Source organism: Bos indicus x Bos taurus, chromosome 22, assembly GCF_003369695.1.
Source record: "Bos indicus x Bos taurus breed Angus x Brahman F1 hybrid chromosome 22, Bos_hybrid_MaternalHap_v2.0, whole genome shotgun sequence".
Classification (NCBI taxonomy): Eukaryota; Metazoa; Chordata; class Mammalia; order Artiodactyla; family Bovidae; genus Bos; species Bos indicus x Bos taurus.
Genome location: NC_040097.1, coordinates 23,157,848 through 23,175,039, shown reverse-complemented (window position 1 = coordinate 23,175,039; position 17,192 = coordinate 23,157,848). Strand labels below are relative to the sequence as shown.

Sequence of the window (17,192 nt, the reverse complement as noted above, 5' to 3'; positions counted from 1 at the left end):
TCTCTCTATTGTTTTCTTCTGTTGGAGTAATTTTCAAGAGTCTTGCAAGAAAGGATTTCATGATCTTTTGATAAATTTAAGTCTGAATCACATGTACTTTTTTTAAGGATTGAATTATATGTCTAATACTTGCTAGGTTCCATCCTTATCCATTCATTTTAGTTCAGAAACATGACTCTTTGCATGAATCATATCTTAATAATGTTACGTTTTTGTAATTTTAATAAGAACTCTTCTCTATAAAAACAAAGGTTTAAAGTTAGCTCAATAGTAGTCACAGTGAAAGTGTCAAAATACCTTTAAGTGCTTCCTATAATTTCATCTGGCAAATCATGGAAGAAATTTCTTTGTAGAATTGGTATGCCCTGGTAAATATTTCTATTTTCCATTATTAGTAAAAATTATGAAGCAAAAAAATTGCTTATATTGACTCAGAATTAAAAATCAATTTTTGTAAAAAGACTGTTGGGCAAAATATTTTTATAAGGACTGTTGGGCAGAATATTTTTAAACTCACCCCCCCAATTGATTAAGAGAAATTTATTCAGGATTATGTACCAAAAGATAAGAAGCCCTATGTACATAACTTTTATGCCATCAGAAACAGAATCTGAAGCAGCACCAGGTACATGGGAAACACACATTTTTCAGTTTATACTTTCTCATGGTTCACTTGGACATCCTCTGGAACTGCTTGGAAGACTTAAGAACTTCATCCCCTAGAAACTCACAGTGTTGAAGTTCAGCATGTCTTTGGTCCAATAACTTCATGGATTTATCTGTCACTGTTTCTATGAGGTCATCCACCTATAACAGCCCAGAACAAAGAAACGAAGCCATGTGTTAGAAAGGCTTGTACACACCCAAGGGAGAGCTGTTTTTCCTGAGGGATGAGTTCAGGAACTGGTGGATGTCTGCAAGTCCCAAAGTATTATTCTAATTCAAGTCACAGCAAACAGAGCTTGAAAACATGCCTTTACCACCCAGTGCTAAAGACAGTCTCATTTCTTCTCAAACCCTTGTGTGTGTGCGCCTTCATTTTAATTGAATTCACTTTAACATTTAGTAGGCACACAGCATCATCCTCAGCACCCTCAGCGATCCTGTAGCCACTCTCAAATGCCCCCCACTAACAGGATGCCTTCATGCTAATCATTAGTTCGTCCCACAGCCACGCTGTCTAGCAGGGCTGTGCGTTCAGGTGAGCCCAGGCCTCTGATGCTTTTGAAACACAAAGTAAAAACCTTTGTCCACTACCTGCATTTGAAGCTTTCCCACTGTCAAATCTGGTTTCTGGAGAATGTTTTCCATGCTGTGCTTCTTTCTTTTAAATACCGGAAAGTGTGGTCTCTTTTTTGATGAATATGGAACCTATCATAAAAATGTAAAAAACACATCAGATTAAGAAGTGCCACCATTATTTCTGTGACGGTGCTTCAGTGAACACTCTTAGCCTTGCGACATCCTCTTTTAAACTGAATATTTGCCACATAACAACATTGGACTGGAGGCTGTATTCATATTATTCTCCACGCCCCATGCATCTCCTTTGTGCCCAGAGCTCTCTTTGAAGAGATCTATAGGGTGCAGAGAAATGAGATTGTCTGGTTCTGAAAGAATATACAGTGTCAGGAAAAAAAGCAGGTCATTTGTAAGGGGAAGAAGAAGAAATTGCCTCTGTAGCCGCTGAGCACAGCCAGAGTGTGGAGCTGTTGTAGACGAGTGCCCCAGAAAGCTCATTATCACTGGATCCAGTTGCTAATCTGGTCTCTTTTCTGCAGGTTTCCTTATTTTCATGGCAGACATGTTTCCAAACATAAAAAAGAAAGCTCTGGGTTCTTTTCATTGCATGCCTGATACCCTTCCCATGGTCCCTGGCTTGCTGGTTACAAGTACCTGTGCTATTAAAACTCATTCCTAGGTCGTGGCTCCTGGCTAATATGGCCTTTTTAGTCTTACTAGGTTCACTCTTCCTTCCCCTGTGTTTAGTAATTACCATGAGGACTACTGTGAGACCTACACAAAGTGGGATGTGCAGTCACATTTGGGTCTTGCCCTTTGCCCGAGTTTACAAATGAGTCTGTGGAAACTCTGCCCTGCTGGCTCCTGCATGCATGCTCAGTCACTCAATTATGTCTGACTCTTGTGTGACCCCGTGGGCTATAGCCCGCCAGGCTCCTCTGTCCTTGGGATTTCCCAGGCAAAAGTACTGGAGTGGGTTGCTGTTCCTCCTCCAGGGGTTCTTCCCGACCCAGGGATGGAACTTGCATCTCCTGCATTGGCAGGCAGATTCTTTATCTGGGAAGCCCTGCCAGCTCACCCCGGCTCCAGTGTCAGTTGCAGAACCTTCCCCAATCTAACCAAAGCACAACTCCTCTTGTTTCTCTCTCATAAAACCCAGTGTTTTTTGTTTTTTTTTTCCCTACTAAGCACTAGCTTGGTAATTACTTAAGTTATTTCTGTGTATTGAATACCATTATTAAAAAGTCAAATGTCTTGAAGGGTCAGGCAGGTTTTGAGAAACAGGCTCAGTTGGTCTGGCATGGACTGGAGAGAACGGGCCTCCTGCAAAGGGGGTGGCCTCTGTGTAGCTCTGCTGTTGCTGGAGGAGCTGCAGGCTCCATGTTGCCAAATCCTCTTATTTTTCAAAAGGAAGTTGAAAATCCAGACTTTTGTTTGAACGATTCTAATTTCGAAACGTGGACAACTGATTCGAATATATGAGAATGTTCTGAGAGCTAACAGTGCCATGGTTTAATGTCCGTCTCCTCCATCAAACTATAAGTTCCATGGAAACAGGACAAGGGCCACTGGGTCACCTTTATAGCCCCCAAACGTAGAAACTGCCCAGCACATATTAGGAATATGATAAATGTGAACCTAGCACTCAAGAGGCAAAATTCAAAACTAATACTGGTACACTCTGGCAGTGCACTAGAGCAGCGCTGTTTAATAGAACTTCCCACAAAAATGAAAGTGTTCTTTATCTGTGCTGTCAAATACCATAGCCACTGGCCATATGTGTTAACTGAACACATGAAATGTAGCTAGTGCAGTGAAGGGTATGGACTGTTCTTTTTATTTAGTTTTAATTAATGTAAATAGTCACATGTGACTATTGGCTACCATAATGCTGCTAAGTCGCTTCAGTCGTGTCCGACTCTGTGCGACCCCATGGACTGCAGCCCACCAGGCTCCCCCGTCCCTGGGATTCTCCAGGCAAGAACACTGGAGTGGGCTGCCATTTCCTTCTCCAATGCATGAAAGTGAAAAGTGAAAGTGAAGTCGCTTAGTCGTGTCCAACTCTTCGAGACCCCATGGACTGCAGCCCACCAGGCTCCTCTGTCCATGGGATTTTCCAGGCAAGAGTACTGGAGTGGAGTGCCATTGCCTTCTCTGTGGCTACCATAATAGACAGTACAATTAGAACCTAGCATAGTAATTAGTGGGCTTCCCAGGGCTTTATTCTTCTCAGCAGTAAAGAGTCTGCCTTCAATGCAGAAACACAGGAGACCTGGGTTCAATCCCTGGGTTGAGAAGAGTACCTGAAGAAGGAAATGACAACCCACTCCAGTATTCTTGCCTGGAGAATTCCATGGACAAAAGAGCCTGGCGGGCTATAGTCCAAGGGGTCGGAAAAAGTCAACACGACTGAGCACAGCAGGAACAGCATAGTAATTAGGAGTAAGCACTGGTAGAGTCAAATCTTCCTGGGTTTGAAGCCCGGCTCTTCCGATTATCTGGGCCAATTACTTAACCTCTCATTGCCATCCCTAAAATCATATCCTACTTATTGTAGTAACCTATTGCTATCTACTTTACAGGGCTGTTGTAAGGAATATCTGAGTTGATATTTTTAAAGCACTTAGAAGAGGGTTTGGAACATAGTCAGCTTTAATAAATGCTTATTATGTCAGAAGAAACAATACTTCAGATTCTATTAAAAAATAGCATGGGCAATTTAGGCACAAACTTGATCTAAATACAGATAAGTACAAGCTTTGGGTTGGAGTGTCCTGGATCATCAAGTGTTGCACTGTCTATACTATACACACGTTCTATTTGTATTTTAATTTCAATTATAATGAAATGTAAAATTCACTTCCTCAGTTATACTGCCACATTAGCTGGGAAAGACTGAAGGCAAAAGGAGAGGGAGTAACACAGGATGAGATGGTTATGCAGCATCATGGACTCAATGGACATAAATTTGAGCAATCTCCCAGAGACAGTGAAGGACAGAGGAGCCTGGCATGCTGCAGTCCATAGGCTTGTGAAGAGTCGGACATGACTGAGGGACTGAACAACAACCAGCCACATGCAAAGGCTTAAAAGTCACATGCTAATGGCTACTGTTGTGGACAAATGTTTGCATCCTTGTGGAAATTCTGTGGGGTTGGTCTGGAGAATATCTTTCCACAGAGCATGCATGATATGCCAGATGCTAATATACAGACTTGATATTTGAACAGCTGACCAAGTCAATCTAAAGCTGCAACCCCTACTGTTGCCCAGATTATAGCAGAAGCTGAACCATTCGAGCTCAGAAGTAGAGGAATCAGACCTGGCAAGTCCACTTCTTGTGCCCTGAATGCTAGGAGTGGAGACACAAAGGGCAGCTTTAAACGGGAGAGAACTTGGTTTTCACAACAGCCCTGAACGTTGACTTCCGTGTAAGTCTTTAGACGCAAGTTTGTTTTAGCATTTTACCTTTTGCATTCCTGAAGGAATGATGTCACAGATAAACGCGTGGTGGTTCTCCTGGCTCGGAGGAGTGTACTTCCTTGGGTTATCGCCTCTGTCTCTGCTTCGACAGCGTCAAGTTGCGTAGTTGCTTAGAGGGAATGAGGGGGAAAAAAACAGACAGTCGTGAAGGATCACAATAATAAACATATGCTTTCTATTAGAAAGTCTCCTGAAAAGCAAGCATCACATGCGATTTCAGTGGCTTTTTTTCTTCGGGGTTAAAATTGAAAATGGACTTGCTTTGCTGAATCTCACACTTTCTCTTGAACACTTGGCCTTTTCTTGTGGTCATGACCTCCATAGTCACAACCCATCTTGACAAGGTGGTTGATAACTGTCTTTGAGACTTCACTTTTGCCCTCTGTTGTTTTTCCCTGTAACTTGTGGAATTAGAAAATGTACCCTCTAACATAGAAAACAATCCAGCGACTACTTGCTGTTGACTGAAGACAAGTTTAAGCGTACTCTGCAGCAAAGTGGCTCAAGGCTCAGTCATTCACATACCTTCTTAACAGTTTTTCCCACATACTAGGAGCCCTGTGAATCCTAGAGTCCTTAATATTTTTCTCTGTCAGCTCAGTTCTTGGGACTTCTCTGGTGGTCCAGTGTTATGAGCCCTCGCTGCCAATGCAGGCGGTTCGGGTTCTATCCCTGGTCAGGGAACTAAGATCCCACAGGCTATGTGGCACAGCCAAAAGATAAGGGGAAAAAGCATCTTCATTAAAAAAAAAATCAGTTCTTAACACAATAAACATAAAGGAAACTTAAAACACTGTCATAAATCAAAAACCAGTATCATAGACACTGAGACTAGTATGGTAAAACCAAAATCATGTTATTGCCAACAGAAGGCAGCAAACTTGAGGCTACTCCCTTTTTTATTAAGATAGAAAAAGGGAAGGAGATGAGACTTTTTCCTTGATGTAGTGAAAGGGGTCAAAAAGGCACTGGGAAAAGCGAGGTGTGCAGCATGGTCTATGTTTCAGTGTTTTCATGCTATGCACAGCACCTAAAATCAATTTAATCTGCTTCAGGCCACTTGATAACTGCATTGAGGAACCATGGCTCCTCAGCTCAGGGACTGGTGGCTCTAAATTCAAAGTGGATGTTCAACCTAGGGGGACGCTCCTTTCTCCCCCACCCTCCACTGTCAGCTCTTGCCCAAATCTTGCACCTCCTGCCACTGAACATCCTCTTCAACCTCACCACCCGCACTGCCACGACTAGCCCCAGCTAAAATTTTCCCTTGCCTTGGATGAATGCAAGAGCCTGTTTATTCCTCCTGCATCAGATCTTACCCTCCTCCAATCCAGTCTCTACGCTGCAGTCTGAGCTACCTTTAAAAAATGCCCTTCAAAGCATATACATCCCCAGCTTGAAAGTATCTCACCACCCTTAGGAAAAGTTAAAATTTCTTAACATGGTTTACAAACACCCTCATCACCTTATTCAGCAGACTCTCCCTGGCTGGATTACTTTCATTCCTTAATTATGCCCAGTGCGCTCTTGATGTTGGGACTTGAACATGCTCTACCCTCTTCCTGGAAAACTGTTCTCACCACTTTTTCCTTATCTAACTCTAGTTGTCCTTCGGTCTCATCTGAGTTGTTCGTTCGTTAGGGAGGCTTTCTGGAGCCCCCTCCCCTAAAGTCAGCATCGATGACGTGTACCCACCCTAGCCTGTGCTTTTTCTTTGCATCAGAGGTAAATATCTGCAGCCCCTCCATACCCTCTGTAACTCAAGGAGGGCAGAGACCATGCCTATACTGTCTGCTGCTCTATCCCTTACAGCGTGGCTGCCCCATAGTAAGTATTTACTACATATTTGTTTTAAAGTCTAATGAGGATCAACAGGGACGAGCAACTGTCTTTCGGCCACAGTTGAGAATCAGAATGTTTGAGCTGCAGCCTGAAAGCTGGGCGAGTTTCTTGGAGAAATCTTAGTGTAGAGATTTGTTATTTCAGCTATGATAAAAATAAGCCAACGCGTGGGACGTGGTAGCAGGTTCTGGTCCTCTGTTTTCCACTGGACTCTCCAACTCCAGCCCCGTCCGTAGAGGACTGTGCCCTCTTTGCTGTTTTCAACAGAAACAGGCAGGTCAGTCTATGCCAAGGTAATTGCTAGATGCTTGGATGCTTGTATTAGTTGTCTTTTTTCCAGAAGAGAGAGTTTGTTTGAAAGGGCAATGCGTCAGCTGGAGGCCATCAGTTTTTGTTTTTTCTGGAAAAAGTATCTACCAGGTGTGCAGCCTTATCATGATGTGAAATTTGAAGATACGTATGAATCACCTACATATACGTAAGTATTCTATATATTTCTGAATGCTGTACTGTAAAGGGCACTAGGAACATACAAAGGGTATTTATGGCACTGAAGCTCTGCTGTATGGTATTGTAACGAGAGACACGTTACATGGTGGGTTTTTCAAACCCACGGAACTGTGGGGGGCAAAGAGTGAATCCTAATGTGAACCATGGTGGCTGTGTACTCGCTAAGTTGTGTCCAACTCTTGTGACCCCATGGACTGTAGCCTGCCAGACTCCTCTGTCCATGGGATTCTCCAGGCAAGAATATTGGAGTGGATTGCCATTTCTTCTCCAAGTTAGGGATCACACCTGGGCCTCCTGCACCACAGGTGGATTCTTTACCAACTTAGCCACCAGGGAAGCCCAGCGTAAACTATCAGTTCAGTTCAGTTCAGCCACTCAGTCATGTCTGACTCTTTGCGACCCCATGAATCACAGCACGCCAGGCCTCCCTGTCCATCACCAACTCCCGGAGTTCACTCAGACCCATGGCCATCGAGTCGGTGATACGTAATCTATGGACTAGTGTTAATAATAATATGTTAATATTGGCTCATCGACTAACAAGTGTACTGTACTAAGGCAAGAAGTTCATAATAGAGGAAATTGTGTGGGTGGGGTAAGGAGAGGGAGGCATACAGGAAATTTCTGTATTTTCCACTCAATTTTTCCAGTTTACCTAAAACGGCTCTACAAAAAAGTCTATCAGTTTTAAAAAGGAGAATGCAAATAGTAGTCATCACTCACAAGACCCCCCACCAAACGTCATTACCGTGTCACAGAAGAAACTGTCAACAGTTCAAACGCCAATTCTTCACAAAGTATGTGGGAAGTAGATATAATAAAATAAAATTTCCTTTACGACTTACCAATCATACATTTTTAAAATAGAATTCTCACCACACCTTCGTCTTTTGGAAGCAGCCATTTGAAAATCTGCCTCACTTCTTTCTCCAGAAACAAAACCAGAAAATTCCACTTTGGTTTGATTTTCTAAGATATGTGTATATGTATGTGTGTACACACCTATGTACACATTTAATATTTAAATGAAAAGTAGTTTTAGACTGATGAGACCACTGATTAATTGGACTGGGAGTGACCTCAAATGTAATCTAATTCAGAGTTTTTGAAGATGTATACACACACACACACACACACACACATCACCTGGGGATCTTTCTAAAGGCAGATTCTGACTCAGTAGCCCTGCGTGGGGGCCTTAACTTCTGCATTTCAGACAAGCTCCCCAGAAATGCTATTCTGTGGGTAGCAACAAAAGCTGTCCTATTTCATTTTCTCTCTTGGCCTTGACATTGGACCATATGTTGACTTGGATTACCATTCTGGGAGACCTTTCTCATTCTTGGTTTGGTAAATAACTTGGGCGATGGAAGCTCCTTGACAATTCTAAGAAGAAGGCTCCGTGTATTTGGAAGGAGGGTTTCCTTGTGGTTAGGGGCACCCTCTTCGTTGACACTTGCTGGCTTGCTTCTGTACGTGTGTGACAGCATCCTCCCCCAAACACTCTTCACTTTCCTCACCAAATTTTTCTTCTGATTTTGCTGGCTCTTGTGAAATTCCATGTCACTAACACTGGATGACTCCTCTCTGGGGACCAATACATTTTGTTTACTAAGTTGGTAGACACAGCTTCATGCCATCTGAACAAAGGAAAAATAATTTGTGTTAAGGAAATTGAAGAGTTAAAAATGAAACATTGGAATCATGAAAATCAACTGCAAATGTGAATAAATTATACAGTTCCAAAAAAGAAAACTGAAGACCAAGCATCACATCCAAAGCCAAAGCAAATACTTGATATTTTGTTGCTGAACTCTAGAAGTGCATTCTGGCCACTATCTCATTTAATCCTCAGAGATGGTAGTTTATATTATTATCTTCAGTTTACTAATGAGTAAGCTGGGACACAGAGAGATTAATTTAATTGATGGAGTATAGAATGCAGATTTTAATCTTGGTTTGTGACTGTTAGAATATATTACCTCATATTGGCAAATTGGTGATCTCATTTCAATCACAGTTTGAGATTTCTTTTTTGCTGGACTTCAAAATGTGGTTCCAAATGTGATGAGACATGAGAGTGCTTGCTAAGGTAGATAATACAAAATATATTCTCCAAGGTCCTATAAATGCTGCATTTTATGCAGAATACTGATTTAGAGAAAGTAATTATAAACGCATATTTCAAAAATTCCAAATAAATAATATCTTCATCATTTTAGTAATAAAATAGGTAATATTTTTAGTAGACTTTTATGTGCTAAACACTCATCTAAGTTCTTTCATATGTATTACATATTTTAATCCTCTTACTATTATCTCCATTTTACAAATGAGGAAATTAAAACTTGGAAAGCTTAAATAACTTATGCCCAGATAATCTGACCCCAAAGTCTATTCTGTTAGCTTCTGTGCTAAGTGAGTATCACCTGTTCCATGATACCCTTATTTACCTAATATTCTTCCTTGATTAACTATTTTGATGTTAGTTTCATCCAAAGCAATAATATCCATAAAATTCCAGGGATTTTTAAAAACCAGTCTTCTATTTCGAGATAAAAAATCATTTATGGGCTAGGACTAATCTCCCATGGACTCTTAGGAGAACTTTTAATAAAACCATCAGTTTCTACTACCATAAATACACACACACATGGGAATACAATGTAGGAGGCTCAGGAACCCCCAAGGTCATCCATGTAACCCCCATCAAGTAAAAAGCCCAGCTCTAAGCAGTTTCTGAATCTCCAAAATGTATCTCCTAGTCCCATCCCCTCACCCTCATTCCCAATCTATTTATAACATAGTTAATAAGATGATTTGCTGTTATGAAAAGAATCTTTTCTTTCCTAACCTTTTAAGTATCTTGGTTGGTTATGAATTTATTTGGTTGTATTGCCTCTCCTTTTAACCCCTATTTTTTATTGGAAGTGGAAATCTCTGCAAAATTTCATTTTGCTCATGGAATTTCAGAAGTCTGGTCGTTGATACTTCAGGCCTCATGAAAACAACTCTTTTCTACCTATCTGAGCTATTGCTCATAAATCTGGTAAAAAAGAATACTCCCCAAATTGGAAAACAATCATCTCACTGCCTTTCCAAATTAAAATGTATTACATTTGGAGTATTCCATGCTTGTCTTCATGGTTTTGCCACTAACAAGAAATAAGAGGTATAAGACAGTTTTTAGGTTACATTAAAGAGCATGCACATGGGTAAAACATAATTAGTACACATTACAACAGCCCAAATTGCTGGAAAGGGGAATGGAAAGAGCACTGATCATGGACTTATTTTGAAAAATGCACTATTGATTTTTCAAAATAATAGTATTTGCTGTCTAAAACTGTGAGGCTGAAATATCAACTTAGTATCTACTAATTTTAATATCATATGTGACATTAAATCTCAAGTTCAGGTAGAAAGGAAAGGTTTTCCCATTACAATGAAGACTTTTCTGATCACAAAACGAGGCTTCCATCATGATACTAGATTCCCTGAGCCAATGTATATATGCTGTCTATATATGCTGTCTCTGCTCCCTCTAATCCACACGGAGCCTTCATTTCTAAATGCAGTGCTTGAAAACATGCTACTTTTTTCTAATCAGCACAGTGAATATTGTTTAATGCAAAATCCAAAGCATCTCACTGAAGAGAGAAGAAAATGAGTCCCAGTTTCCTACCTTTCAATCCCTTTCCTTTTGAATGAGTCGCTTCTCTTTCTGCTGCTGAAATCTTCGGTACTGGCCAGCTCTTTCATAAGCAACCTTAAAGCGCTCTGGAGTACATAGGTGAGGGCGATCCATTGCTGTCAACCTCACCTGCAGTAGCTGTTGTTAATTTCTTTAGCTCTTAGGCTCACAAACTACAAAACAAAATCATCCAGTGACCGAGGCCTTTTAACTCCTGGGCTCTTTGGGGGTAAAGTATGTAGGAAAATTTTTGGAAGTGCTTCCTTATTCCCTTCCAGGTGTTACAGACATCATTTGTGGGACCAGCCTTGTTTACCACTTTACAGAGGTCATCAATGATGCAGTTGACAGAGCAGTGGGAAATTCCCAGTCGTGTTGCGGACTCCAGGGCAAAGCAGATGTGAATAGGTGACCTGCTTGTCTAACCACTGCCATTTGGGTTGGTAATAAAATAATCACACACCAACTGATTATCACATTCAAATGTGCATGTCTGCATTCCAAAGAGGGAAGAACTGAGACCACCAACACTAATTCCAATGATCCCAGCTTTTGTTAGATCTTTCATGTGGAACTGATGAATGCTCTCTGTCCAGTTTTTATTTGGCTTTCTCACAGTACACCCCTTGGGCTATTTTGTAGTGATCTCTCAAAACACATGGCTGAGAAAGTTGAGCCCACCCCTCCCTTTTGACATTTGGTTTATTTCCTGGCACCCCACTCCAGTACTCTTGCCTAGAAAATCCCATGGACAGAGGAGCCTGGTAGGCTGCTGTCCATGGGGTCGCTAAGAGTCGGACACGACTGAGCCACTTCACTTTATTTCCTGGAGGAGAGCAAATTCTCGCTGGGTTGGAACTTCTCACCACAAGGTGGCAGCAGACACTAGGGTTTATTCCCATCCCCTTCTGGCCCTTTGAGTTTTTCAGTCTGAACTAACTAGAAGCTAAGAAGGAAAACTCCTGAAAAGTGTTGGGGGATATAATGATTATTGTTTTCTGTGTTTGTACTCATCAGTCATCTGGAGCTGGACTCTCAAACTTTCATGTGTACACAAATTACCTGGGGATCTTGTTAAAATGCAGATTTTGTTGCAGCAGTTCTGCCTGATGAGGTCATCGGGCCAGCTGCTGCTGGGGCTGCTGCTAAGTCGCTTCAGTCATGTCCGACTCTGTGCGACCCCATAGACGGCAGCCCGCCAGGCTCTGCCGTCCCTGGGATTCTCCAGGCAAGAACACTGGAGTGGGTTGCCATTTCCTTCTCCAAAGCATGAACGTGAAAAGTGAAAGTGAAGTCACTCAGTCATGTCCAACTCTTAGCGACCCCATGGACTGCAGCCCACCAGGCTCCTCTGTCCATGGGATTTTCCAGGCAAGAGTACTGGAGTGGGGTGCCATTGCCTTCTCTGCATTGGGCCAGAGAGCTCAACAAAATAAAAAAGGGTTACTTGCATGAGGATTTGTCTGCTCCTGGCAGATTAATCAGCAGGCACCAGAGCCCTGAGGTGGAAGGAGTCTGATGTCTTTGAAAACTTAGTCAGGGTGGCTACAGCGAAGAGGCAATGTATGTGATAAGCTGGAGAGACAGGCAGGGCCAAGCCGGCTGGATCCTACAGAACAACTGAAAGTTGTAACATTATTTTGGATCTTCAGAATAATGGAAAGTTATGAGGGTTGAACTCCAGTACTTTGGCCACCTCATGTGAAGAGTTGACTCATTGGAAAAGACTCTGATGCTGGGAGGGATTGGGGGCAAGAGGAGAAGGGGACGACAGAGGATGAGATGGCTGGATGGCATCACTGACTCGATGGACGTGAGTCTGAGTGAACTCCGGGAGTTGGTGATGGACAGGGAGGCCTGGCATGCTGCGATTCATGGGGTTGCAGTCGGACACGACTGAGCGACTGATCTGATCTGATGAGGGTTTTTTAATCATTAAAATTAAAGACAAATTAAAAATTTTTAATTGTGGTAAAATATATATTATATGCTGCTAAGTCGCTTCAGTCATGCTCAATTCTGTGTGACCCCATAGACAGCAGCCCACCAGGCTCCTCCATCCCTGGGATTCTCCAGGTAAGAATACTGGAGTGGGTTGCCATTTCATTTTCCAATGCATGCGTGAATGCTAAGTTGCTTCAATCGTGTCTAACTCTGTGCAGTTCCATGGACAGCAGCCCACCAGGATCCTCTGTCCACAGGATTCTCCAGGCAAGAATAGTGGAGTGGGTTGCCATTTCCTTCTCCAATACATTATATAAAATTTACCATTTTTAAGTGTGTTCATATTGTTGTGCAACCATCACCACCAGCATCTTCAGAACTTTATCTTGCAAAACTGAAATTGAAAACCCATTAAACAATAACTCCTAATAACTTCTCTGTCTCCATGAATTTTTCTTAATTGGAAAAAAGTATCTTGGAAGAAGTCACTACATAAGGTGACAAAATTCCAAAAATGAATTACCATGAAAATATATATCCCAATTTCTTTGTACAATAGGGACACAAGTCTGCAGTACAGAAGAAGAGCGCATAAGAAATAGGAAGGGCTAAGGAGAAGGGTATGAGGGTGAACAGCATTTTAATGCAAGCCCAGAAGGTAAGTAGAAAGCCTATAGCTGTGTATGCTTTATTCATCCAACCCGTACATTAGATAACTGAAGGGCAAAAATAAAGCCAAATGATAATTCTGTTTTGTTTGGGGGTAAATTTCAAAACTTTTGATTTCTGAATTGAATTCAGAACCAACTCTTTTTAGTTCTTGGGATAATGACTGAATTCAACAGCTCTCAACAATGAAAAAAATGTTATTGCTACATCCAGTCCAAGAGATGGCTGCACTCTGTCTGTATGAATTTGATGACACTTTTTGAGGAGTGATGCTGAAACCCAGCCTCTGTGTACCAGTGCTGAATTGAATCTCAGAGACAGAATTTTGAACTGGGAGAGAAGGGCTCTCTATTGCTTTGCCCAGCAAAGGAGGCCACAGCAAGCTAGCACTCATAAGACTGTCCCACCCTGGAGTGGGCAGAGAGGGGTCTTACAGTGTTAAAGCGACAGGGCATGATCAGCTCCTGGACATTCTTCTGAATGGTTGGTGGTGAGGTAACCAGGAGTCAGCATCATCAGCCTTCTGGTTCCAATCAGTCTGGGGTCTACATGCTTGTGGGCAGTATACAATTACCTTCTTCCCCTCGGTGGAGGTTTCTGTACCTGCAAAACAGTTCAAAAGATTGAGCTGAGAATATTATCGATAGTTCTTGGGGAAGAAATAAAGTTTCCTGACCTGTTTAATGGCTAAAGTATTATTATTTTGTCTGGCTTGACTGTTTTCCTTTCTTTCTGCATTTTTCTCACTTCTGTGATTAAACTTACTCTTTGACTAAAGCTTTTCTACAGACAAAAGGCAGGTGGAGGATGTGGCTTGGGGACTATTCTGGGAAGGCCTCAGAGGGTCCTACTGGGTTACAGGAGCTAGGCAATATGTATTTCTTCTGTGCAATGAGAATCCAGCGTTGAACAAAACAACTGGAACCCCTGCCTAAGATTTACACTCTAGCGGAGGGCACAGATACCAGACTTGTTAGTAAACTGATACAGCATTCAGACACCGACAAGGAATGCTAGGAAAAAACACTGTACCAAGTGAGTGCTTCTACCAGGGTGATCAAAAAAGACCTCTCAAGGCAGTGGTAGTTGAGGTGAGACATTTCACCTTGGAAAGGACATAAACTAGGGTCAGATCTGTGTTCTAAAGCAAAGTATTCCAAAGATGAAAAATGACCAGAGCAAAAGTTCTGAGGTGGGTGGGCACTAGGTCAGATTGGAGGGCAGGAAGGAGACCACGGTGGTGGGAATTCAGATGACAAAGGAAGGCAACCTTATGTTTCTGCTTTTAAAAAGATTGCTGGGACTTTCCTGACTGTCCAGTGGTTAAGACTCGGCACTTTCAAGGCAAGGGTGTGGATTTGATCCCTTGTTGGGAAACTGAGATTCTGCCTGCCATGTAGCATGGTCAGGAAGTTAAAGAAAAAAGAAGAAGAAAGAAAAGATTGCTGCGTGCCACTTGCAATGTGCACTGGAAAATAGTATGATGGCTGAAGAGGCAATTGATCCAGGATGGAGATGCTGGTGGTTAGGCATAGAGTGAGACAGATGTGCAGAGATTCAAGGAATATTTAGGAAGTATCATACTGAAATGAACTCGATGTCAAGTGGTGGTGAGTAGACAGCAGGAAAAACTAGACTGGGAAGTTAGCTTGTTGTAGTAGCTCAAGTCTGAGACTGGAGTGGCTTAAAAATTTTTTTTTGGCCGTGCTGTGCAGCTTGTGGGATCTACAGTTCCCCAACCAGGGATCAAACCTGTGTCCCCTGCCTTGGAAACATGGGGTCTGAACCACTAGACTGCCAGGTAAGTTCCTGGAGTGGTTTAACTTAATAGGGGTAATGGAGGTAGAGAGAAGTGCACTGATTTAAGAGTCCCCCGTAAGTCTACTTTTCTTTCCAACCCTCCTTGGGATATGGCTTGGCATCAAACCCATAGGATCACTCCCTGCTGCTGCTGCTAAGTCGCTTCAGTCATGTCCGACTCTGTGCGACCCCATAGACGGCAGCCCACCAGGCTTCCCCGTCCCTGGGATTCTCCAGGCAGGAACACTGGAGTGGGTTGTCATTTCCTTCTCCAATGCATGAAAGTGAAAAGTGAAAGTTAAGTCGCTTAGTCGTGTCCAACTCTTCGAGACCCCATGGACTGCAGCCCACCAGGCTCCTCCGCCCATGGGATTTTCCAGGCAAGAGAACTGGAGTGGGTTGTCATTGCCTTCTCCCAGGATCACTCCCTAGACATTGGTAAACGTCCCTTTCAAAAGCCAGAGCAGGGCAAAGCCTGGTCGAAACACAATCTCCCTGTTCTTAACATTATCCTTCTATTCTATCCTTCTAACAGATCTGAGATCACATGATCCTATTTAGGTAACCATAACAACAGTTGCAAAAGAGAAGCTTGTGTGGTCAGGCAGGTAAATGTGAGAAGCTGCAGGGTGTAGCAAGGAGGGGAAGCACCTTTGGTAAAGTGTGGAATGCTGGACCAATCAAATGCTAATGAACTTCAAATTGTTAAGGCTCTTCCAGCATTTAAAAATGTGGTCTGCAAGTCCTATTTAGCTTGTGGGTCACCTATTTGCTAACTCCAAAGGTCTTTTTATGTAGATTCTCCATTCAGTCAGGCAGATCTTTCCTATCCGTGGTCCCAAAGCTGATTCCCATCCTCCTCCAAGTTTTTTTCCCCCACTCCAAGTTTTAACTTAAATGTATTAACTTGCATTCTATTGCCTTTGGGCTAGTTATTGCATTGTTTTTGCATCTCATCTCTATCTGGTTTCGTACTAAACTTACCTATGAATGTGTAAATTCTCAAAAACTTGGTAAGCAGAGATTCCAGGTCTTACTTCAAATTTGGGTGTGATAAACACAGAGACTTTTGAGAGTCTCTTGGACAGTAAGGAGATCAAACCAGTCAATCCTAAAGCAAATCAGTCCTGAATATTCATTGGAAGGACGGATGCTGAAGCTGGAGCTCCAGTACTTTGGCCACCTGATGAGAGGGACTGACTCATTTGAAAAGACCCTGATGCTGGGAAAGATTGAAGATGGAGGAGAAGGGGACGACAGAGGATGAGATGGTTGGATGGCATCACTGACTCTATGGACATGAGTTTGAGCAAGCTCCGGGAGTTGGTGATGGACAGGGAAGTCTGGTGTGCTGCAGTCCATGGGGTCACAAGAGTCGGACACGACTGAGTGACTGAACTGAATTGAACTGAAACGCATAGAACAGGCAGGATGATGTACTTAGTGGTGCTGTGGTTTAGTCGCTAAGTCGTGTTCCACTTGCAACCCCATGGACTGTAGCCCAGCAGGCTCCTCTGTCCACAGGATTTCCCCCCAGCAAGAGTACTGGAGTGGGTTGCCACGCCCTCCTCTAGGGGATCATCATGCCCAGGGATTGAACCTGGGTCTCCTGCATTGCAGGTAGATTCTTTACTGACTGAGGTATGAGGGAAGCCTTTATCTTAGTGGAGTCATTTAAAAATGGAATCCCTTTGAAAATGAATGCTCTAATAAGGTGAAGAGTCCTCACTCACTCAACTCACCCAAGACTGACCAGGGCTTAGGAGGTCTTTCATGTAGAGAAATATGAATTGGGGACATTTTCCTTTTTGCTTGAGCACATCTCCTTACTGGAGCTTTTGCCCACTTGAGAGAAGAAGGTAACATTTTACAGGTCACTTAGCAAGTACTGTTCCACAAGGAAGTGTATACTGGGCACCTAGAGACAGAATGCTTCACCCAAGGACTCCTTACCTAGAGGCTGCCACTTCCTAGTGGTCTGGGAAGGCTGGGGCTGGGGCATAGTGTC

The 17,192-nt window shown here is 42.7% G+C and overlaps 1 protein-coding gene across 1 annotated transcript in view; it reads right to left on the bottom strand.

Annotated features, from left to right (window-relative positions):
* Positions 1-11: 11 nt before the first annotated feature.
* Positions 12-17,192, bottom strand: part of C22H3orf49 (chromosome 22 C3orf49 homolog) — a 113,409-nt gene continuing 96,228 nt past the window's right edge. Inside the window, 9 exon segments of the mRNA XM_027523270.1 lie at positions 12-807; positions 1,258-1,371; positions 4,711-4,730; positions 4,733-4,834; positions 8,396-8,689; positions 8,692-8,717; positions 10,763-10,804; positions 10,806-10,944; positions 13,819-13,987. Coding sequence (XP_027379071.1) covers positions 598-807; positions 1,258-1,371; positions 4,711-4,730; positions 4,733-4,834; positions 8,396-8,689; positions 8,692-8,717; positions 10,763-10,804; positions 10,806-10,885 — 888 coding nt within the window. The 5' untranslated portion in view covers positions 10,886-10,944; positions 13,819-13,987 and the 3' untranslated portion in view covers positions 12-597.